Source organism: Acipenser ruthenus, chromosome 7, assembly GCF_902713425.1.
Source record: "Acipenser ruthenus chromosome 7, fAciRut3.2 maternal haplotype, whole genome shotgun sequence".
NCBI classification, from domain to species: domain Eukaryota; kingdom Metazoa; phylum Chordata; class Actinopteri; order Acipenseriformes; family Acipenseridae; genus Acipenser; species Acipenser ruthenus.
Window position 1 is genome coordinate 16,733,287 of NC_081195.1, and position 25,583 is coordinate 16,758,869.

The 25,583-nt window shown below is 37.8% G+C and overlaps 1 protein-coding gene across 2 annotated transcripts in view; it reads right to left on the reverse strand.

Moving 5' to 3' along the window:
* The window catches only part of LOC117415415 (ankyrin-3-like), a 271,787-nt gene that overhangs the window by 241,796 nt on the left and 4,408 nt on the right, over positions 1-25,583 (reverse strand). Inside the window, exon 1 of one of the 2 annotated variants that reach the window (XM_059026472.1) lies at positions 17,606-17,720. The exons of the other annotated variant lie outside the window; for it this stretch is intronic. Within the exon in view, the coding sequence (XP_058882455.1) occupies positions 17,606-17,614 (9 nt within the window). The 5' untranslated portion in view covers positions 17,615-17,720. Of the gene's footprint in view, positions 1-17,605; positions 17,721-25,583 lie in introns of those variants that run through there. 2 annotated transcript variants of the gene reach the window in all.

Genomic DNA, 25,583 nt, shown 5'->3' on the forward strand with positions numbered 1-25,583 from the left:
GCATTTTACTTTTACTTATTGAACTACAGTATAAATTTTTCACTGTAGTCCAAAATTGTGTTTTACAAGCCTAGACCCCCGAAAATCTATTGACCATTGACCAACATCAAAATAACACTACAAGGTTGGGTCCCCAGTGGATCCCCTAAAGCAGATGAAGCCAGAAAGACCATTCAGGCTAAACCTGCTTCTCCAGGTTTCTAAAGCAGTGTCACCCATTAGAAGTTTGCTAAATCAGTTCAGGAAGAGTGTCAAAGCTTTCCTCGAGTAATTCACTTTCATATAGTAATGTTGTCGTAACAATAATCTTGGGGATTTCCTCATATCATATAAAAGGTGTCCTGAATCACCAGGCTTCACCGTGAATTCCTGGAGGTTTGGGTGCTTTGTGTCACTATCACTCACAATCAAACATAATAACAAACAAAAAAAAAGAAACAACTGTTTATCCATAAACACTACACCTTCACCTACCCCCATTCACAGTGTAGTTTATCTTGATGTAATAGCGCTTATATAAGAATAGAGTTTTCCGGACTGTGTATTCACCAGTGGTAACTGGGAAATGATCTTGGATCTCTAAACTGGTTAGCACTTGGAAAGGGGATCTCTATGGAGAAGCAGGCAATCTTCCCTGATCCATTCCGTGGTTTTCCACAGTTGAATGAGGGAATTTTCAAGACAAACAAGCTTTTTTAATCTTTTTAAGCTTTGTAAAAAAAACACACAGTGCTAGGTCCTAGAGCTTTTCTTTTGGCTTGTCTGTGATGCTTCATTAGCTAGAGCACAGGGGGTTCCCCAGCCTAGCCCACAAGTGATATGAAGTGAGAGAGAAGCAGCAGATTATTTAATGATAGCTTTGGGTGAATTCAGTGAAAATACACCCTGGGTTTCCGCCTTTGTGGAAATGTAAGTCTGTATCAACTGATGAGTTCAGAGATAAGAAAATATGAAACACAGGTATCTTCTAAGAATAAATACTTAAAAGCCATGTCTATCTGGAACACCATGAAGCCAAAGCAGTTATAAAGGAAAACAAATACTAATCGCCTGAAGTAGGGCTTGTGCATACTGAAGTATAAGTCGGTATTCTATGATGACTACTGGAAAGGATTTTCCCTGTTTATAAGCTTCCTTTTAAAGAAAACATGACTTAATGCACATCGTCAAGTGACAGCAAGAACTGCTGCTGACATTTTGCCAAAAGTACAGTCAATTACCTCTTATGAACAAAAGCAATCACACAATGTGTTGCATATTCAGAATGTATCGTGTCAGACCGCATCGTTCCCAGCACTATCTCCATGGATACGATTATTCCCCTGCCTGTTAAATTCCAGATAACAAGTATAAATTGCTTGTAATTTACAGCTCTGAACCAATCATCAGACATAAGAGCTATTTCTTGAAAGGAACACAACAGAATACATTTCTAAATCTGACGCACACAAAAAAAACAGACAGCTATGCATTTCATCCAGCCGGATTCAGTGCCTGATAAAGCTCTACATATGGTGACTCTTCTGCCTTCCAGGTGGGAGCTTTGCTTCAACAGATGGGGGTACTGTAGTATGTCTCTTTTTTGACATGGATCATCGAACAAAACAACTAGGATGAAAATAGATAACATGGTAACTGTAGTTAAAAAGCAAGTGCCTTTTCCCATCCATCACAACGTGCACAAAAGCCTATTGATTCAAATGGAATACAGATTGTACATACTGCATATCTGCTTTCAGCACATCTAGGAAAGATACCCACACTCAACACAGAAGTAAATTGGTCTAAGGCAGTGGTGCACAGCTCAGGCCCTCAAAATTCATTGGATTACTGCGGTGGGTAAAAAACCCAGGACTATTCTTTATTCCTTGGAAGTGAGCCAAGAGGTGGTGAGAGGAAACCCACTGCAGTAGCACAGAGAAACCCCGTGCTTCCTTTGTTGTTGTTTTTGTAACAGCAATGTTTTTGTTTACTCTTTTTATTTGAAACCTGAGTTTACCATTGCTGGTATTCCAGGTGGTTTTCTTGTTTGTTTTCTGCAATACTGGACTGTTTATTTTCGTTGTGTGTTAAAATAAAATCCTGCCCAGATACCACTGTTGGTACAGGGCTCCAGGACTAAACGTCACTTCCGGTTCCAGTGTGCTGTCATTTCTGGTCCTTCCCTAAGCACCGCCCACTACCCTCCCACAAGTACACACAAATTGTATAAAAAGTTCTACCTTTTATGCTGGAGCCTTCCAGTATTACTACCAGTTGTGCATTCAATTGACATTAATAACTCAATGTGTCTTAACACTGGTGTAGGTATGCCCCCCCCCCCCCTATATTAAGAGACCACTCAAGGGACAGTCAAATAGTGGCCTCTTAAAAGAGGGCCCATAACTTATGAATTTTCTATTTCTCTCTGACATGTTTTCCTGTAATTATGTACGTCTTACATACACTGTAAAAACCAGAAGATGTAATATAAATAAAAGGAAGTATGTAATTTAATAACATTCATTTAGATAATGCATTTACAAAACAAATTATTTTGTGAAAGTAATGAATGCTTGCCTGGCTTAGGTCACACAAAATGTTTTAAATCCTTTGCAAATTTCAATGCCTGTGTCAGCCTTTCAGGTACGTGTTGATTCACTGCATCCTGAAACCAACGCCAGCATAAGATCTTTTTCGATTCACGGTCACGTGAACAAAAATAAAAACATAAAACTTCAAGCCTTAGTTCTTTCCGTTTCAAAATGCTGTATCTGCGTCTTTCTAGTGCTGAATTTTTCAGCAGTTTTTCTGGCACTTACTGTCTTTACAGGTTTAATAACTTTAATTCTGTCATCTAGGGAGGACCTTTTGTTTCTCCACATTTTCTCTCTTCCTTTACAAGAGACCGTTTTATTGATTACGGATAAAAGACCCCTAAAATGGTTACCGTGTTCCTTTGAATTTAGGACGTACCATTTAAAACCATATTTCTTATAATAATCGCCCTGTGTAAGGGTGCTTAATACAGGTTTGAGTCTGTTGCTGGGTAACAGAATTGTGGTCGTTGGTCACGTTAGACAGGTGGTCACCTAATACAGTTAAATAAAAGCACAAATCAGTCAATAGGTACAAATCTGGATAGAACCTTTCATAAGGATTGCAAGCATCGTACCTGTATGTCTTAACACAGGCTTTTTTCAGATTTAAAAAAAGATCATTATCATGACCCTGTTTCTGCATCCTGTCTCATGTATGCATGTCAGATGCGATAACATTGTTGAAAGCAAAAGTTGGAATCAAAAGTAGCCTACAACAGCAGCCATACATGCTGAAGCAGATCAAAACCTGAGGTAATCCAATCTAGTTTTACACTTCTGGCAAGCTCATAAACTCAATCATTTCAGAGCACGCTGGGCCAGAAATAAACTAATGGCGCGTGATCAAAAGAAGCGGACCACAGTCACACAGATCATTGAAAATCTTCTTGTTCTCCTCTGCCCAGCCTGCTGTATTATGGGATAAAACGTCACAGATTGAAAAAGCTGTAATGCTAGTCCTTTTATAATATTCCTCTCTGTAAGAGTAACAAACCACTTGTTTGTTTAAAGATTATCTATTGAAACCCAAAGGAATGTACACGTTAGCTTGAAATTGTTAGTTTGTATCTAGTTAAATGGTGTCACACATTTGTGGTAACGTCACATTTTACTATAACAATAGTAATTTTTGTTTTGCATTCATAGCTTTAACAGAGTTTGAATATGTAACATATAAACTTCTCCTGTTGCAAGTTGTAGCAGAATGCAGGGGCATGCTGAAAAAACAGGATTACAAAGTCAAACAACTGAAGAATGCAGCAAACAGACACCAGTATTTTAGTACTACATTACTGTGAGGCAGTGCCATGCAGATCCCAACATATTCTCAACAACCTTTTTCTAACGTGGTTTTAAGCTTTGATACTATTCTCTAGAAATTGATTTACATGAAAATATAACATTTCAATGAAGGGACATTCACACTTCATTGAAAACATGCATGCATTACTGACAACTGTAATATGTTCAGCAAATTGTAATATAGTTTTATTGGGATTGTAATAACTGATGCTTTCATTTGTGTTCTTGGCAATTGCAGCTGCTGTGGCGAGACTTGGAAGTACCCAGGCGCAGGGATGTCTCCAGGGTTCAAGTTAGCTTGCCTTGGTGTTATTGCACATGCTTCAACACAGAATCTTCAGAATAATCTCACATCGGGGTAAATGAGGCGATAAGGCTGGAGTTCGAGCAAAGAAAGCAGTCAAGGATAGCTTATGTAGAACTGCAAACTTTATCCTCCTGCTGTATTTTTTTTTTTAAACTAAGCAAGAAAAATGGATGGCCCCTTTTTTATATCTTTAAAATGTAGTACAATAATGATATTTAGATTTTCCAGCATAATATATTGAAACTTGAAGTAGCCTGTTGCCCATTTTTAAGAAGATGGCTACCTTAGCATTAACTTTGGCACTAGCATTATCACTTTAAAAATATTAAGGTTCGTTCAAGTGATCGTCAATATACCTAGTTAGCTGCTTGTTGTACAGTTTAAAATATGGAGTTGCAAAGTATCCCTTTCTAAAACAGTATCATATTTAGTTAAATTAAAACAACATGGTAGAGACATGGGTTCCAAAAGCTTTGAGGCACTCTTGAGACACTCCAGGCAGTCATTTCTAAATGTACTGTATATTTATACACTTTAACAACAAAAAAACATTGTAGGTAACCTGTAACAGAATACCACTTGAGTACAAAAACTCAAATGCTGTAATTGCGGTTTAATAAAGGCACAAAACAAAATCCCTCAATTCCGATCAATACAAGGGGAACCTGGTTTAATAAAACCTGTTGTTTCCTGCCTCGAGGTGAAACAGGTGCTAACCAATGGCTTACCTGGTGCTCTCTCCCGTTCCCTCTCTCTGTTTCTTCACAGAACCTCAGGGGCGATAAATCCACCCACACACAGACAAGGTGTTACAACAGATTATGGAGTCCATCGACAAAACTCTCTTATCATCCAGAACAAGGGACACAGTCTCTTCTAAGCAGCAGCGGTTGCAAATGTAAACACTGTACGATTCTTTTGTATTATTATTATATTACAATTTGATTGGTATTATGGATTGAGGAATTACTCCAAAGCTCAAAAATGTTATCACTGTGCAATATTTAATTTAGCATTGTACAAGGATGGCTAAAAGCTGAAGCACTCACAGAAACTGTATGTGTATCTGAGGGATCTGAGGACGACATTAGGCAATGGTTCACTAAGCAATGTAATGGTCTTTGATTCAAAATTGATTGACGGATGGCATTCATTTACATAAACTAAGCAAACACTGTGGGAATAGCAGCAGTCCCCTCCTGCCCTAGGCGTCCTGCTCTAATCAGTCACTGAGCTTGTCTGAACAGTTTTGTGTGCCAGATGAAACGGTACATGGAGGAGAGTGACTGGCTGCACAGAGGAGGAGAAATCATGAGTATCAACGATGCACTTTACATTATTTTTTGTTCATTTTGGAATCCATCTTGCATTCATTCGAATCCAACGACAGAATGACCGGACCAATTACATGTACCCTGTTCCAAATTACACCACATTTCCATGCAGATGCAGAAAGTAAGTCTCCGAATTCAATTGTTTAATTTAGGTTTAAACATACTTTCTTTTCCAAACATTGTACTTGTTATATAAACAGAACGAACATGGAGTGCTGTGGGTTTTTTTCCACTCATGGCCACCCTACTCTTGTCCAAGGCTGCAGTGGTACTCCCTTGTCACCCAGGTCAGCAACAAATAAAATAACTGGTTATAATCAGGCTCAATCCTGCTCTATTAGAATATTCACTCAAGGAAAGGTCAAGGAAAATACCTCACTTCAACACGGCAGATATAAATGTTTCAATACAAGACATCGACTATTTAATAAATTATAGTTTGAGTTCAGGAGATAGTTGGAACAAAGTCTGGGACTGATTGACAGTAATAGGGCATTGTGCTGCCTTTAAAATCATGCCTCTGGCCACATCTGTCTGCACTACCGTCAGCATGTACCCTCTCAGTTGAAAAATGTTTTCTGCTTGGACCGACTGGTTACTACTTTAAAATCTGCTGTTGCACATCAAACATGTTTTTGTGATTGAATCTGAAAAGTGTTTATACATAAACGTGAACAGAGAGCAACACATCATTTTCTGAGGCTTGTAGATATTTACCTGGCAGTCAACATTATGGTTAATTTTTGGAAGCCACTGTCACCCACATAACATTCTCTCAGACATCATCTACAGTACTGAGAATAAATCCCGTCCCCCCACCCCCAGTAGGGAAATGGTATGCAAAAAAGGGACGAGTCCATCCTGTGCTAGTAAATTGAATGGTGACTTCCAAATGAAGCTGCGTTCTGTAGTTATATTTTAATAAAAACAGTACATTTGAAAAACAGACCGACATAGATTATCTGTGTCTACAGCTTCCATCAGCATGAATGTCATTATATAGTTTGGATTATAGGGCAGTTCAAACCAGGGATTCAGATACATAATTCCTTGTCCAGCAACAATGAACTGAATTTGAGATATTACTTCAACTCGATAACAATTGGGGGAGATGATGAATATTGTACTTAAGCTCACTGAAGCTATGAATCAATGAATGAGGCTGAATTCACCTCATCTCATTTTGAATCAGTACAATCATGGTACATATTTGTTTTATTTTTAAATGCTCCCCAAGGATGTCCCTGGCTAGTTGACATTCAAAGCCATAGGTGGTATGAAGCATTCAAAAAATGCTCAAGGTGCATAGTAGCAGAAAGTCCCCATGGTAACACAACACAACTGCATGGTTTCTCCATGGCAACCGGGCTTCCTTGGGAATACTAATGTGAGCTCTTGGCAATGTGAAACAAATGCAGGAAACAACAAAAGCAGACCAAAAAAAAGAGGGTTCAATTTAGCAATCACAGATTTCACAGATTTCAGACTTTGATGAAATCACTGAGAAATGCATATACTGAAGATTGCGGCATAGAAAGCAGATAAACCAAAAACTGCACAATCAGCCTTAATACACACTTAATGATATGGCAAGTTGTATACCATCTGTCTTATCTATCTACTATTTAGCGCAGTAGTCTTTTCATACTATACTTTTGTTTTCTTAGCCATGTATGTATGTTAACATTAAGCAATAAGGCCATGAGTGGTGTGTGTTACAACATTGGTCTGTGGTCCCATTTTATGCAAATTCTGTTTACAGCACTTGAAATCTCTCTTTTTTTGCTCACCTTTTTGCTTTATATAAGCTTTTAAAGTTACACATGTTGGCAAAAAAAGTTATCCATGTTGTTCTACACAACATTAATGAAGGGATTTTTTACCACCTTTTTCATGTTGAAATGGATTTGTTAATTATTTGACAAGTGAGAAGTTGCACCCACAGTTTTTATAAAAGCAATGGGGCATATTTTCAATGCATCTACTCTGAAATTGATTTGTTAATTATTTGACAAGTGAGAAGTTGCACCCACAGTTTTTATAAAAGCAATGGGGCATATTTTCAATGCAACTACTCTGAAATGGATTTGTTAATTATTTGACAAGTGAGAAGTTGCACCCACAGTTTTTATAAAAGCGATGGGGCATATTTTCAATGCATCTACTCTAACTGAGAAACAAAGAGCTTGAGGGTGTTTAAGACATACTTGAATATATGACAAAGTCACTTGATTCTAGTTAAATGGTTGCTTTTGAAAAATAGGAGTAAACTCCACACACAGTACATTTGGCCATATGTTTGTTTTGTTTTGTTTTAAGACAGTTACCTCCAAGAGCCACCAAGAGCTTCATAACTGAAGTCATGAACTCCAGTTTGTTAGTTTGTCAGGGCAACTGCGTGGTTCGTGAACCAAAAGAGGAATTACATATGTGGTGCCCCTCAACAACACTGGCAACCCACATACTTAAACATTGTAGGGTGACTTTTCATGCTTCACGATAGCAGCAAGGGGGCGGGTGCTGTGTACTGATCATTCTAGACGAACATTGAGCCTGTCTGTGATAACAAATTCAGAATTACGTAGTTCCCAAGACAGCTGCACTGTCAGAGCCATGGTCACCCAACAATGGACCAGGAGTTGGTCATTTGAGCAAAGGACTGAGGTAAATAATTAAATATACCAACTATGCTTCTGCCATCTGTAGTACTGTAGCCCCCAATGAAAACTCTTGGGACTGCTTTTTATATCTGGATGTCACTAACACATCATCAAAAAGGAAAATGGCAACAGAATCATAAAGTACACACTGTCTATAAATAGTCTCTGGTTTGGCTGTGCATTATCCATTTTGAATGTACACTACGTGCTGTCACTCATCGACGGCTGAGCAGCTTCACTCGCAGCCTTGCTCTTTTCTCCTGCTCAAGCGCAAACATCCGTAATATTATATGTCAGGAACAGACAGCTATTAAAAAGTCACTGTATCTGGTTAATAAATTCTATTTGAAAACTCATCATAAAAACAAGACGACATTAGACATTAATCTCTACCTAATTAAAGAGTATACCTCCCCGTGGTATTTGAGAGAAAATAGTGTCTCGGTTTTCACATACCTTTAATTGTTAAATAACACACCAACAAAATATGCAGGTGACCTAAGCTTAAATTTCAACACTGTGTTTGCTACTATCACACGTTTACTATACAAATACTTTTATAACTTAGCCCAATATGTAAAACCAAAGGAGTAGCTGCATTTTCACTAACAGCGTATGCAAACCCATGCATCTGTCTGCCAGGTTATACAGTACAGAGTAATAATGGTGCAACATCAGTGCAAACAAATGACTGTAAAAATCATAAATGGAGCGGAATAATTGAAAATTAACATTAAAATGCCTTTATTTTTTACTCCAGGTTTTAAACACCACCCCGAAAACAGTGTTTATACTTTAAACACAGAGAATACCGGAGACTATTACAGAACTTTAGTGTTGATGGTGCTGTTTCCTGTATTTTGTTGCAATAGAGCTGCAGCTCACACTCAGATTTACATTGGTGCTGTGGTCTGATCTGAGCAGTTCTCAAACACATCAGATAATACCTCAACATATCAAAACTCCAGAAGAACCATTAAATTCACTGTCAGTACAGTACAAAACATAAAAGCCAGATACAAACAGATTTCTCTCCCTTTCCAAAAAGCATAAAAATTTCTAAAAAGAAAGCACAGAAAGAGGGAATACATCAACCGAAATAAAAAATACTACCAACTTGCTGTACCAGCAATACTTCAAAAATCCTTAATTTCATACTTGATTATTCTCCAAGCTTTTATGTGAGGTCACATTTCAGAATTTAGTATACCCTATGCATATAAATGTAATATGTAATGCTTCACCCGATTAACATCCTAATAGGTCGTCTCTGTTGTTGTTTCTGCTTAAAAGTGCCAAGCTTGCCAAATACTGTATTCCAACATAAGCTTAAAAAAACCCCATTTAATCAAATGGCTGCCAGGGCTGAAGTTTTTTCAGATTTTTTTCTTAAATAATCATAAGTTGCCATTTTCAAACAATGATGTCCTAATATTACTTGCCGGAGATTAAAAGGCATACATTTAAGAACTCTCAAGGCCCAGGAGGCTAATTGAGGTGCACAAAAATTGATGTTTTTTTGGATGTACACAAAAGGTTTAAATGATTAAAAAAATATTTATTTCAGGACGTTTTGGACAAAACCTAAAGGGCTTGTGTTAAAAACATCCTGAAATAAATGATTAACATTTAACAGAAATGTTCAACCATTTACATATGGGACACCATATCTGTATAATATTTTAGAAAGGAAAACATTTTTTTTGTTGTTTGTTTGCTGTTTTCAAAACATATGTGTTTACAACACAAGCAGTGATCCTTTAATCAATTTCTGATTTGTTTTGAGAAACCACAAACAAATAAGACCTTCGCAAACCTCTCATCCACACACGACATTCTTTAATTGAAGATCTCTTGCTGATAAAAAGCTAATCTGGTTTCTGCTCATTTCTATATTTAAAAAAAAATCTCAGAAATTAAAATCCCTTCACATAAGCTTGTACTTTCCCCCTTCAAAGGGTACATGAACATCGCTGTGCAACTGCAGACAGAAGCGACTAAAGAGCCACCTACATCTTTGTTGAGGCAATGCTTTTCAAATATTTTTCAGAATTGAATAATTTACATGACTTGAAATCTGGACCAATGCTAATATATATATGAAATGTGGTTTGAAGATTAATTCATCCCCATCACAAAATATCTTTTAACTTATTAGATTTTATGAATGTATCAGATAATAATATAAAAAGTAAATATGCCGAAATTTCTCCATGAGAAAAAAAATTCTAAAATTCTAGAAGAACTAAAAAAAAATAGATAAATGCTTGGACTAAGGCCTTTATCAGTTTTACACAAGTGATCACAAATTTAAAACTAATCAAAAAGTGGAAGCATCTCTATCATTTTCACCCAGAGAAAATAAACAGAATGCTGTTGCAATACTTTCTTTGTGACATATGGGGTTTAACTACATAAATGTTGCACACAAGGCTTCTACTCCATTACCACCAGACAGGCTGCTGTGCCCCTGGCTCCAATAGAATGGTCTATACTGTAGTTTTAACGTGTTGGTTCTTAAAGAGTTTGCATATAAAGGCATATTGATTCTTAACCTGCAAATCTCTACTTGGAGCCAGATTACAATGATAAATACAGTTGAAGGCGGCGAGTGCTGTGGGTGGTTCTCTGACAGCCTCCAATGACGAGAGATTAGATGGGTGATGATGAACCTTTCTCCATTCATTATTTACACTTCTCAATTGCTTGGTGGCAGTTGTCAATACCACCGTCAGAAACAGTGGAAAACCATTGATGTTCTAGGGATTATCTTGTATAATCAGCCTGCCTATTACACACTTGTACATGTATTGATTAACTGAGTGACTCACTGGTCTTGTCCATTGCGTTGTTTAGTCTGCAAACAGTGTTAGCTTCATATTTTGTAATATAACCGATCTGAAAACTCATCTGTCTCAGGCAGTATTGTCATAGATCTACAGATAGCAAGGGGAACAAACAAGAACTACTTTTCACCCAGAAAATGTACAATACAACCAAAACAATTAATAATGATTCCCCAGTTCCAGCTGTGGCAGAGTATAGGTTTATTTAACTTTCTTAATTGTACTAGAGTTTGGGTATCTTGACATTCATGTTCTCATATTTCCCACATTACTTTTTTTCAAACAGGCATCTATATTTTGCTTAAAAAGAAGAGAAGAGTAAAACTCAAAACACAAGCGGTCTAAAATCCCCAAGGTCACTAATGTTACTGGAAGTCTTCAGTATTTGAAAAGCATTGCATTTATAAATAACAAACTGTATGTTGGTGCCAAAAATTGCTTTAAAGGCTTGTATGCAGACTGCGAATTAGAAGTGGGAGTTCCTTCATTGCTGATTTGGTTCCATTAAAAAAGCTGTTCAGTGCAGTACACCACAATGCATAATGTTCAGAACGTTCCAAAAGTAGTTTTTCAGAAATCACCATCTTTTTATCGTCTGCATTTTTTATATTCCTTTGTCCTAATTTTAAAACATTTTGTCTTAATGTATGTGTATGTCTTAACCACTATGCAAAAGATCCAGGCTCATCTGCATTTGTGGTTCTAGAGCTTTGAACCTCATCTCATCTCCCCATTGCACTCTTCACCCTTTTAACCATCGACTGCAGCCAATCTATGAGATCCAGGTCATGGCACCAATGTAAGAGGGCCAAGGCTGGGCAAGAACCAGCGACCAAGAGAGCATCTTAACCACACTGCAAAAGAACAAGGCTTGTCTGCATTCATCATTATCTAATCATCTAACCAACAGGGAACAATTGTTTTTATTTTGTAGGCAATGAATGTTAAAAAAAAAAAAAAATAAATACAGCAGTCCATCGCGTATCCGACTGTGGTGGGGCGGATATGTAAAAAGTCGAATAAATGTTTTAAATACCATTATACACAGCTGTAACTATTACCATATTCATACAATTATTGTTTTGAGATTTAGCTTTTATTAGGGAGCTCCTCTAAATCCCTTGTTTATACAGATACAGGGTATTAATGCTAGTGACAGAGTAGCCATCTGCCATGTGGATGCGTGCATTCGCTGCTGTGTGACAGGCAGGAGATCGAGACGGAGGTAGAAGTTGATACGCTCCGCAGGCGGACAGGATTTATTTACATATCAACACAGCTCACGTGATGCTACCAGCAATGGTAGCGTACGGACTACATACAACACAGTGTACAAAATCTTTGGTGGGATCTACAATCTCTGAACCAATCTTTTCAGATCAATTTTAAACAAACTCAAGCTATTCGCACGGCTGTCGATGGTTTCAACTTGCTTACTCACTCTTCGCTGTCCAATCTTGGTTCTGGTTCTCTCTCTCACTCACACGTCGGCAAATTCTTTGAAATGTATGCAAGGTAATGAATATCAATGGTGCATAATAAAAAAAGAAAGAGACGGATGAAAAGAAAAGCACATTGGGTTTTGCAAATCATTCTTAAATACATTTCAGCCCAGTTGGCTTTGGTTTTGCAGCAGCCCTGAGGTGAATAAATGGTATTCACTAGCAGAGTCCTAAGTTTGTTCTTTCAAGTCATAATGGAGTCACCTACTCGTAAAACCACAAAGCCAGTTACCATAATTTCATCCTTACTAAAGGAATAGAGGGAGAGGAGAAAACACAAGTTGTTTCTTAACTTGTATTGTCAGAAAAGGAAGCTGTATTGTCGAAATGTTCCCACATATATGCTGGATGCAAATACCACAGGCTTTACAAAAGACAGATCTTCACTCCGGTTAAGAGTTAACTGAGAAACTACAAATGTAAATAGAGAGTTGAAAACGGGCTCTCACACTTAAATGTCAGATGTATACCCCTGCTTTGGTAGCAAAACAGCACTGTACAGCAAAGGCATTTTTCAAAAAATAAAAACATTGTTTAGAGAAGGTAAATGGAGTGCACAAATCGTTCTGAAAATCGCTTTCAAAAATGATTTCCATTACACGAGAGTAGATGTTAAAACTTTATGCTGATTTGAACTTGGCTCTCGCCAAGATAAGCACCAACTAAGACATAGCTTTACAGTAAACTAATGTGATCCGTGTCTATAGCCATTTGCGTTTCTTTCAATCTGAACATCATATGTTGACCTGATGAGGAAACCGATCCTGCTCTGTTCCACACTCTCCCATCTCATCCGTTCTCCCTGCTTGGCCTGGGAAAGGGCCTTTACACACCTCATCCTCTCCTCCTGCTTTTGCATCTTGTTGACTACCAGCTTCCTCCGTTGAGCTGGGGCTGCTTTGTGCCATGTAAGAGAAGCTGAACTGAGACCAAGACCACCTCTTCCATGCTGAATTTGCCCCATGATATCACCAATTTGAAGGGCAGCCTTTGCATCTTCCACAGCTTTCTTTGCCGCCCACTTTCTAACAGTTTTCAACACAGGTGCTGCATCCCTTACGCATTTGATGCATTACTCTACTAATGTCATTTCCAGTCGGACCTTGGCGCACTTAAACTCCTCGGTTAGAGCGGAGACTGGTAGCTGCAGTATTCCTTTACCATAAAGTCCCACTCTGCTGAGGCAGCTTGGAACTCCCAACCATTTCCTGATGTATGAACTGATTAAAGTTTCCAGCTTCTCTACTCTTGTCAAATAAACCTTGTACACAGTCAGTGGCCACAGCAGCCTTGGCAGTAGACCAAACTAAAAGCACCAGAGTTTCAGTTTGCCCAGTAAAGTGCTGATGTCAATGCTCTTCAACCCTTCCACTACTTCTTGTCTAACTTCTCCCACACAAACTGTGTCCTTTAGATCCCCATTGTACCATCTACCAAACTTTCACTGGCTTTCTCAGACACTGTTCGTATTGCCTCACCATTAATGTAGAACCTTTTATCTTCTACTTTACCTTGAATTATAGAGATGCTCCTTGATTTAGTGGGCTTGAATTGCATACGTGCCCATTCAATGTTATTGGTTAATTTGCCCAATAACCGATTAGTGCAGGCTACTGTTGTAGTCATGGTTGTCATGTCATCCCTGTATGCTCGAATTGGTGGTAGTCGCATTCCAGAAGCCAAGCGCTCTCCTCCCACTATCCATTTTGATGCCCTAATAATTACTTCCATTACCATGGTAAAAGCCAGTGGAGAAATGGTGCATCCTGCCATTATTCCAACTTCTAGGCATTGCCATGTAGTGCTTAATTCTGAAGTTGAAAAACAAATCTGCAACTCTCCAAGGGGTAGAGCAGTTGCCTTGTCGGTTGTTTGCATTTCAAAGGTGACAACCCTGCTATGCATGCAGGCTTTTTTATTTATTTATTTATTTATTTTTACTCAATTTATTTTTTGTCGTGCAGTTGCCTTGAATTAATCTTTCTGCACATACTACTACTTTATATATGAATGATGTAGAATACGTGGTTGTAAACATCTAACACTAGTACATACAATACTGTTGCAAATAAACGTGCATGATTTTGAATGTGCGGTTCTTAAGAACGGTATTATTGCGCCCCGGCACCTCTTTATTTACAAATTAAGCACTGTCTATATCTACAGATAGACAGATAGCTAGATCGATATATTACAGATGTTGCAATAGGAATGAGCTTCAAATGAGCTTCCAAGGTGCTGAATTGTACCACTGTGTAACAGGGCGAGGTTACAGTCACCTCGAGCTGCGGCACAGACACTTTTTCAAGCTGCACGCGGGCTCCAAGTCATGATCATTTCAGACCAGATTGAACTACTGAAGCTCCAGCTAGGTGGCAGAATTCTCCAATTCACTCGGATGTAGAAAGGTACATGAGTGAATGAAGACAAAGCCATGTTCAAGGCAAGTGCAGAAAATAAAGAACAGAGGGCTCTCAATCAATCAGAGTAATACTGGGCGTACTGTTGGTAAAGAAATGTATAAATGGGAATTCTAAAAAAAAAAAAATTAAACAGGCCATCTTTGAACTTTATGCACCATCAGGTTTCTGATTGGATTTTAAGCTATAAATGGAACAGGAGGCAGACCCAGTATGATATTGCAAACAAGAGGAATATTATAGGCTGGAAATGTGGCACATTTGAAGGCAATTTCTCAAAGCAATTTCAAACCAGTATGAAAAATCATCTTTATAAAAATATATCTTTCTAAAACTAAATGTACAGTATACTGCTGACCAAATCTATATCATTTCACTGTACCAAAGCATTTTATTTTTAATTATATCATATATTTTAATAAAGGTTAAGTCTTTCATGTGAACAATGAGGAGTGTGTTTTGGTTTTGTTTAGCTGTGGCAGTCATGGACTGAGAACAGCATCTCCATTTGTTTGGCATCTCCAATACTGGCAGCAAAACTGAACAATTATGTGTTTTGTGGCTAAACTCAAACAAGAATTTGATAACAACTAGTATACTGTACCTAATGTTAATTGCCCTCATTTCACAGGTCTCACAACTTCCTGTGTAAGAAAAGATGCACAGATGGTAAACATGGATTTGCTTTTTTTATTGGTACTGCTTGTTTTTCAGTGCTACAAATAAACAAAACTTAGTGATAGCTCCTTCCAGATATATTCCAATTTTGCACATCCACTGGCCTACTTCAAGAGGTCAAATTAAGAAACACAGGCACATCAAAGTAATTGGGAAAGAAAATAATGCTTACTGGACATTTTCCCAAGAACTCAAACTCCCAGAAGCCTCATGCTTTCTCTTTTTAGTAACCAATTGCTGTTTTTACTGTGACTGGCTTGTTTGTTTTCTTTGACTGAATTTGATTTGATTTGAAGCAGAATGCAGGATGCAACAAAACTGCAGACTTGACATACCTGGTAGGAGCAAGTAGTAATTTTAGTTCATTTAAAAACAACAACACTAGATGGATACAAGATTTGCTGTAATTATATTGCAATAAATCCACAAATCCCTCCAAAAAGTGAGAGTGCTCATGAACACAACAGGGAGATTGAGTGTTGTTGTAATAAACCTGGGTAATGAAAGTGTACTCTCAGATACTAAAAACACCAGTGTGCTTCCTGCTTTTGAAGTTCATGCTGCCAACAAACTGTTCTTATTGTTTAATTATTCTTGGAAATTAATTTGTATTTCCTTATGGTCTCCTTCACAGACATAGATTGCATAATGATGCACTCAATGAGCTTGTGTTTTATAACTGAGATTATTTACCTTGACGGTTATCCTAACCTCAATCATTGACAATGATCTGACTGTTTTGATCTGTATGTTAGAAGGAATATATATATATATATATATATATATATATATATATATATATATATATATATATATATATATATATATATATATATATCTTGGCAGGGTTTACTGTTGTTGGAATTCAGTCTTGTGAAAACAAGCCCAACAGCTAGTCAGAGACGAGCCTTAAAGTACAGCCAAGACTCTCAGGGAAACCAAACTGAAGGGAAACTGTTTCTGAATTGAATCAGACAAACGATACTGTGTGGCGTGGCATATAATAGCGTTCCTTTATTGCAATAGTCCTTGTCATTACTTAAAGACTGTAAGTGCTTTTCACTGCATGTGATGAGAGGTCACTTAAAACAAAGTTGGGGAACTTTCCTATATATCATTATCATCATCACGTTCTGCACTCCCCCACGCTCTTACATCTTCATCCTGGTTCTAAATCATTAATTTGAGAATTTACAGAAAAACATAGAAAAATATGCGCAGTTAATCCCACAGTATGGAGCACATTAACTATATTCAGTCTGGAACTTTAAGTAATCACAAGAGTTGACAACACTAAAAGAGGCTATAAGTCCACATATCTGTAGATGAAAGGTATGTGTACTCTACACAGCATTTAACTATGTGTTATGCATATAAAATAACAGTATTTGTATTTGTAATCTAACGCAAGACAAAGCACCACAGTAAATAATAGTTTTGCTGAAGCTTTTGTTCGCCTTTTATTATTTCTAATTGTACGTTTGAAGTAGATGTGGCTGATTTTCCTGAATAAAATGAACCCTGAAATGTTCCCCATTTTCTTTCACAGGAACACACTGCACTGTAAGAAAAAGCAGCTTCTGTGCCTGTCTGTATATTATACAGCTTTTTTAATGTAATTGGTTGACAATCTTGTCACAAGATCTCTCACAATATATACTCAGCATATAATCCTATACACACGGAATGTGAAACCTATACAGCAAATCTAGGCTTCACCTTAATGGCGATATAAATACAATAAATTTTTTTTTTTTTTTTAAACTGTTTAATATACAGCAAATTAAACAATAACACCACTCCCAAGCTAGCACTAAATGTTATATAAAAAATGTAAATTGCCTAAATTTAACCCGAGAAAAGTACAGACTTCAGATAACAGTTTTAATATGGGCAACTTTCACTGTGCAAATAGTTTAGTAACCTCTGTTCAGAAACTTGCAGGAAGTTTTACCTTAAAGTCAATGCCAGCCTTACCTTAAGCATGGTTCCAGCAAAATAGAGATCAGTCTGTGAATCTTCTGCACATTATCAAGCAAAACGTATGGGATTACATGAGAATTAACTGGATTGGAAGCCTGCTGTACAGTAGTTAAATGCAAAATGCCAACAATCACCCAGCAGGAAGTTACAGACCCACAAAAAAGGTGCTAGCTAAGAAATAAATAGTGCTGATTATGCACTAGCACTACTCGTCACACATGAGCGATGCTAAAACATTCCACACATGAATTTTTGTATTTACAATGATGAATAATGTCCAACATTTGTATGTACTAAAAACATTTTTGATTTAAGATAACTGGATGTTGTGTCTTAGTTATGTAGCTTTAATCCGAGCTGGCCTTTTAACCATTACCAGGGTTGGGTTTTATGCCAATGCTTGTTAAGGGCAATGGTCTGACCCATTTGGACATATTGTCTGCTGCAATTTTTCATTAAAAATGCCTTTTTGTTAAGAACCCTACAGTCTATATTATTACAGGCTTATCAACAACCACAAGAGATTAATGATTTATCCAAACTGCCAGGCAGCGCAGCCTTTGCCAAATTATATAAAAAATTCCAAAGGCTCAGTAGGCCATGATCGAAATCTTTGATTCATGTCTGGGGTTGTCTCCCACGATACTTTTTGAAAAGTAAGAGTTACAACACCTTTGTCTCAAGGGGAGTTTTGTCGGGTTAAATAGTTAAATAGGAAAGGTATCATCATATTATGAATGAATCATATATGCTTAAATATGTGAGGTGGGGGGGTGGGGTTCGCTTGGCAAAATAGAATTCACCTTGATTAACAGGATAGAGCTGGTGCAAGCTTGCTTTATTGCAAGCTACCAGTAATTAGCTATTTAAACATCAAAACGATTAAAGATTGCAACAAAGGTGAACCTACTTTAATGAATCCTGCAACAGATTAAACTATACTTGTTATGTTACACATGGTTGGTTGATTGTGTAGAAGAAAATGTTTGCTGCATTATACATTGTTTAAAATGTGTCAGTGAAACTGTGAAAGTACAACAACTAATACAAACATTAACCAGGTACAAGGTCAGATCAAAAACGTATTTTTCTCCAAGGTGACATAGTGTTACAATACTTTCAACAGAGGCATAAACGCTGAAATAAGCTAGAAAAGGATAATCATCGCCACTTGAAATATGCATAACGGGCAGTCTCATCTGTCGCTGAGATGAGGTCAAAAGCTCTATGACCAGGGGCACCCGAGTGGCGCATCCAGTAAAGGCGCTCGATTGGCTCTATGACCACAAATGCAGTCGAGCTTCACTTATTTGCAAAGTGGTTAGGCGCTCGCTTGCAGAGTGTGCGGTCGCTGGTTCACACCTAGTCTCTGACACGTCACATTGGGGATGTGACTCAAACCTCATAGTTTGTCAAGGTTAAGGGGGGGGGGGGGGTCTTGTAAGATGCACTGTTATGGATTCTGATTACTGTAGCTGAAGTTTAAAAGATCTATAACCGCACAGCAACCCTGTTAGACATACAAACCACTAACATTTACTACCAAAGCAAAATGAATGGGTAAAGTATTTATTCTCCTAAAATGTGCTTCCGCAGTGGTGACTATACTGAGACTTCGACTGGAAGTGTTACAGCACTATCGCTTCCTTCCCATGGGAAACTATGTGGTGTCTAGTGGAAAGGAACTTCCATGAAAACATATATAGGATTTACAGGATTAATGGACTTAAACACAAGTTAAAGTGAAAATAATTTTTGGGAACCAGGAAAGTTTGAGAATGTTTTCAAGCTTTAGTTCATACGTCTCGGCCTACATTACTCAGCTCAAATTTCGAACAGAATGTACAGACTAGGATCAAATGCTGGTCACTAATGCCATTTCCTTACTTTACAGAATAGTTTGATGTCTAGGCTAAATAAATTCTCACCAATTCATCTACCTTTGTAGTCAAATATCACTAATTCATGTTAACAATGGTATTCAACATATTCTATTTTTATTTTAGAAATGTAGTTCACCCAAACTACAAATGAAAATAATTCTAGAAAAAAAAAAAACATATAATCACGCTGGATAAAAATGCAATTTCCTCATTATAGTTAAACTTAATTAAAGTAATTCATTTTGTGTCTGCTGCCGTTTTTAATCCTCCATTAAAAAATACGGTTTGAAATATTGTATTTCTTTTTTGTCATGTATTGTAATTCCATACAGTACAAGATAAGATTTTCAGTGCACAAAAATGCAAGACATAATACGGTATCTACTGAAATAATTGCACTCAAATTAACTTTTCCCTTGTATTTTTAATTACTTCTCAGAAACATCAAGATAATTTTACAAGAAAAGCAATTCCATGTTTGTACGGTTCATTTTATAATGTTTTGAAGCCATCAATAAAAGGTTACACAATGCTAACAATAAGCACCCAAATATTGCCTGAAGGGCAGTTAGTTTCTGTTAATACAAGGTACATACATGCAAAGACAGTCAAGAAGTTTTCTATTTGGTAAATAAGGCAATTTAAAACTATTACTGCAAGGCTTGTTTCAAGCAATCACCACGCTTGGGCTAAAATATATTGACTGTGTGTGTTTCATCCAAAAATGATTCCTAACTTGACTGTAATGACAGTAGGATGCTGAACATTGGGAACTGTCCAAGTGGCTTGTTTTGTTTTGGGGTTTTTTTTTGCTGCGGATGAGTGAAAAACAAACAGGTTTTGTTCCATTGTTTGCTTGCATAATGCTAATAAAAAACTTTGCTGATTAGTGTAGGATTCTCTTACACTGGCAGCTGAATAGAATGTATTACACACTGTAGCTCCTGATAAAGTCGTGCTATCTAAAGTCCAGAGGTTCACTACAAAGTTATAGAATTAATCAGAAATACACTCTGCTGAATGACAAATGTGTTTTGTCTAAAGGTAGAGCTGCTTGAAAAAATATAACCAAATCAATTACAGTACATTGTAAATAAACATGTTTGTTTCTGTTATTTGTGGGTTCCAATACAATATAATGTGCACCCTTTAAAAGGCTTGTCATGAGCCATAGAATGAGAATGAAAGTGCTGGTGCAATGGCATTATGGGAGTCACAACTAGTTCCACTGTTTAAAGGGACACAGAAAAGAACAGCAATTTTTGACCAGGCACCTGATGCACCGGGCTGTACGTATTCTAGCAGTTTCCGGGGTTATAAATTAGGTCTGCTTAAATTCTAACCAAACTAGACAATTCAATTAGGAAGTGGTGATTTTGCGGTGAACTAAAGCCCAACATGAGATGAACCTCCAGGACAGGGTGGCTAGAGGCCCCGTTTACCTGGAATCGCAAGCTGTATAGCTACTGAGCATCTCTGTCGTAGGGTAAAGGGGCCTGGTTTTACTCATTCATTTAATTTTACAAACTTCTTATTACAGTCTGGTGACTTAAAAACTACTAGACTATTAAATGACTAGCCTACCATGACGAAAACATTCTGGTCCTTCAACAGTTAAGGTTATAACGTCACACAGTAGTCTTCTGGAAAATCCTGTGGCTCTTAATCTTGGACGCTGCCAAATACGTGCGGCAATCGGTTGTTTGCATCATGACAGAATCTTTGTTCCAAGTGCCCCTTCATATGCACTGTAGAACGCAGCTGCTCTTCTATCACCGTATCATTACATCAGCAGCAGCTGCATACAAATTCAAAGGAACAACAGTACTGTAAGGATCTCAGTGCAATTACAAACCAATAGAATAACAAAAAAAAACATGACAAATAAGATCATACTAGTGGTAACTGATTGCACTGTTAGGATTGCTGCACATTGAATTCTTGTCAAAATGAAATATGGCCCATTTTCTCTGTACAACGCTTTTTCATGACTCAGTTCAAAACATTATATTGGATTGTCTTTTTATAAAAATACTGCTGTGGGTGCCAATATATCTGGCCAACTGGAACCAAGCACTTGATGGGACACCAGTGTCCAGTTCATTGTCAGTGCGGTCTACATTTCTGTGGGGGCTTTATGACAACTTCATCTTTGCGGCCTATAAGCCCCAATATAAAAAGCAGCAGTGTATCAGAAATCATTTAAAGTCATTCCACAGAATATGATTGTTTTCAGCTGTTTGCAAGTCTGCTGTTATACCATTTAAAAGTAACATTTTAGTGTGCTGAAAGCTTGAGGAGCACAGCATTACACACACTGCCTCTACTGTCACTTGTTCACATAGAATATAATCTTTTGAAAGTGAATGGCTGACTTTTCAAAGCTTGTCCAAGTCCAAGTTGAATCTCAACCTTAGAGAGGCCCTGTCTTTTTACTGTCTCTCCCAGATTACCAAACAAAGGTTTTTACAGTGTGTTTGGAAGGTGAAATCTCTTAGCCAGCTGGGTTCAATGGAGGCAGGTTTAACGTACAGGGTTCGGTTGTACCAGCTAAGTCAAAGTTACCTACTTTACTTTTTACACATTACCTTAGTAGAGGCTTTACATTTTAACTTTCAGTGTTTAAACTGGTGCAACACCGTGCAGATGTGTAGGGTAACCGCATTGTCTCATCTGAGCATTATTTTACAGCGATCTAAGCCTTGAAATAAAAAAACAAAACAGGTTTATTCATGCGTTACTGAGATCTTACAATTATATCACTCAGATGTCAACATACTACCACTAGGACGAGTTTTCTGTACCATGGTTAAACCTCCAGAAGACAGTTTGAGAGAGAGAGAAAGAAAGATTGCGAGTCCGGTAAGCATTTCTGTGCATGTGGCACAATAAATAACTGTCTCAGAAATTATGACTAATCAGTTTGCTGTATCTTGGCTTTATTGCAGTATACTACATGGAATACATTTCTAAACATCACAATAAATGCCGTACACACAGTAGAAGTGAATAGGTTTATACAGGGAGATCACAATTTAAGTTAGGTTGACTGATGTTGATTGTTTATCTGTTAATTCACATTTGTATGGTTATAGACTGATCTGGCACTTTACTGCAGTTTTCTAAACACCACAAATCAGTAAAGAGAGATCTTACACAAATAACATGTACAAGTATGGATCTCCCACAGCTGCTTACTGATAACTCTCCAAGTACAGGCACATCTTTGTAAAGTCTGTGTGAAATACTATTAGGATACCACTAGAATACCAGTGCATTACCCCGAATAAACTCTAGCAGACCACTGCATTGTCAATATATGTGGAGACAATAAGACTGGCTTTACATTATATACTGATGCACAAAAGATACGCAACACTCGGGTCTAATGGATTTAATCAAATATTTTAAACATAGATATCAAACAAAAATCACAGAAAACGTGAACACAAATACAGATCGAGGAATCATGATAAGTTTTCAGTATGAGACGTGACACACTGTCAAAATGAAATCATTACAAAGTTAGTATCGGGTATGACATCCCTGAGCATTAACACAATCCTGGCAGCGTTGAAGCATGGACCTGATCAGCCTCTGGATAGACTGCTGTGGGATGTTCCACCACTCTTCTTGTGCAGCTGCAGCCGGCTGGCGGTTGGCTGGTCACGATTGTCTCCTGAGGATGGCACTGGCGATTTGTTTCCACAGATGTTCTATTGGACTCAGGTTAGGAGAAAAAGCTGGCCACGGCAAGACCTCCACATTGTTTTCTTGAAGTCATGCAATTGTAATCCTAGCACTGTGTGGTCTTGCATTGTCCTGCTGGAAAATCAACACTTCTGGATTAGCTTGCAGGAACCGAAAAACTGTTGCCTCAAGGACTTTGTCAATGTATCGCTGAGCAGTAAGGTTGCCCTCAATCTGCATCAAAGGCGTTCTTTTGTTAAAAGAGATTCCTTCCCACATCATCACACTCCCGCCACTCCACCGGTTGGCTTGAACAATGTAACAGTCAGCATAATGCTCACCACAACGTCTCCACACATGTTGTCTTCTGTCAGGTATGTCTAGGGCAAAACGGCATTCATTGGTAAATAAAACACTCCATCACTCTCTCAGTCGCCACCTCAGATGTTCTCTGGCACACAGAAGACGGCGATTTCATCTCTCAACTGTCAACATGTTACCCCTGAACAGCCTCTGAGCGTGCAAATCATTTTCATGCAGACGACAAGCTACAGTCATTCTGCTGATGCGCAGGTTATTTCTTCCTGGAATCTCTCGTGCTGTAGCCACTGCAGTCTGAAAACGATTCCGCAGATGGATCAGTCGGATGTGACGGCTCTGGACCGGTGTGGTGACCCTCTGCCTTCCAGGACGTGGCCTGTCCCTCACAGAGCTGGCTTCCTGGTTTCTCTGGACTAGTCTGCCGATTGTTGAAGCAGAACATCTCATTCTCCGGGAAACTTCTCTCAGACAGCCCGCCTTCAATTATGCTGATGCAACCAGGCGATCTTCATTACTCAAGCAAGGCATGGCTGTATCTTTCGCTGTTCTTGCGTTAATTAAAATCTTTTCAAATGGCTATTTATACATATTCTTAAATCAGCTCATTTTGGAAATTTTAACTTAACTCAAATACCAAACACTGAGCACCTGGCATTTTTATGAAATCACATGATTTGAGCTCAGTATTTTGTTATCCCAAGGAACAATACTACTCATACAATCAACAAACATCTGCTCACTATTTAAAATGCAAATAACATTATCTATGAGCCCAATAAGCTATTGATGTAAAACTTAGACTGTTGCGCTTTCATTGTGCATCTGTATAGTTTAAGGTTGTTGTTATCACCAGTTTCCAACAGTTCCTGTCAATTTAGAAGGCAAATGACACTGATAAGACACTGATTATGGCTGTTACAAATGTCAGATGCAGTTCTGTCAACCACTTTGTTACAACAAACACACAGCAGTCGCAGGAATTTGAAAGCTTTTGTGCTGTGCTGTGCTGTTCACTCAATGGACATGAACCAAGGCTAGGCTTTTTGCCCCCTGTCCCTCACTCCGGCAGGATATTCTAAATTCCCTTCAATACATTTCTAACTTAAGATGCCTCTCCAGATTAGTTTATAAAATACATACCCTCAAGTCTTGTGTATAATCAAGAGGCATGTATGTTGTGTTTTACAAGACTTATGACCTGTGGTCTGAGATCATCTGTTGAGTATTAAATCTCTGTCAGGATAACGAACATCTGTACAGAAACCCTTTTATTTTATTGCATATTCAATTTTAAATGTCTAGAATTTGTATGCTTTTTTTTTTTTTGCCTTACCTGTCATTCCACATATATGCATTCTCTACACAGAGAATAATGCATGATGTAGTGTGTGATATGAGAATTGAATGCCCACTACAGGATAGGATGCTACCTATCCAAGCATCCCACCCTAAGGGCAGGTATTACATTCTCATTTATCCCACACTACCCCATGCAGTATTTTTTAGAATCTCTGGTGAACATTTTTTTCCTGCCTAAAGTTCTGTGCTGCTGTTGTGGAATTCCTTTCAGTCTGACAGCTCGCGCCGGGGTCGCGCTCTGTTGCTGGTGCTAATGAGCATGTGTTTCCCATAATAACCCTCAGGTTATTACAGGAGCCATCAACTGGATAAGCCCATTGAAAAAAATGCTCAACAGTTATTATATAGGGTGTACAAATTTAAATCATTTTCTAACCAATGTGTCATTCATGTTATTTGGTTTTGAATGATTTTATTGCTTCTGTCTTTTCATGACATCCTTGATAGCTTTAAAAAGTTTGCCCACAACATGGTTCTTAGCAATGTTCTCATCGAAAGAGCAATAATACATATTTCACCATATTTATTTTACCTTTTACTGATTCCTTTATTTTGGCCAGAAGAAAATTATCCACCTTTGTGTTTTAGAAAAAGACCCTGTCGTGCTGGCTATAACCCTAAAGGACGAGACCTTAAATTTCAACATTCTTATGCAAACCATTTACCCAGTAACACAAAAGCACAAGTTGCTCTAGTAATACAAAACAGAATAAAGTTGT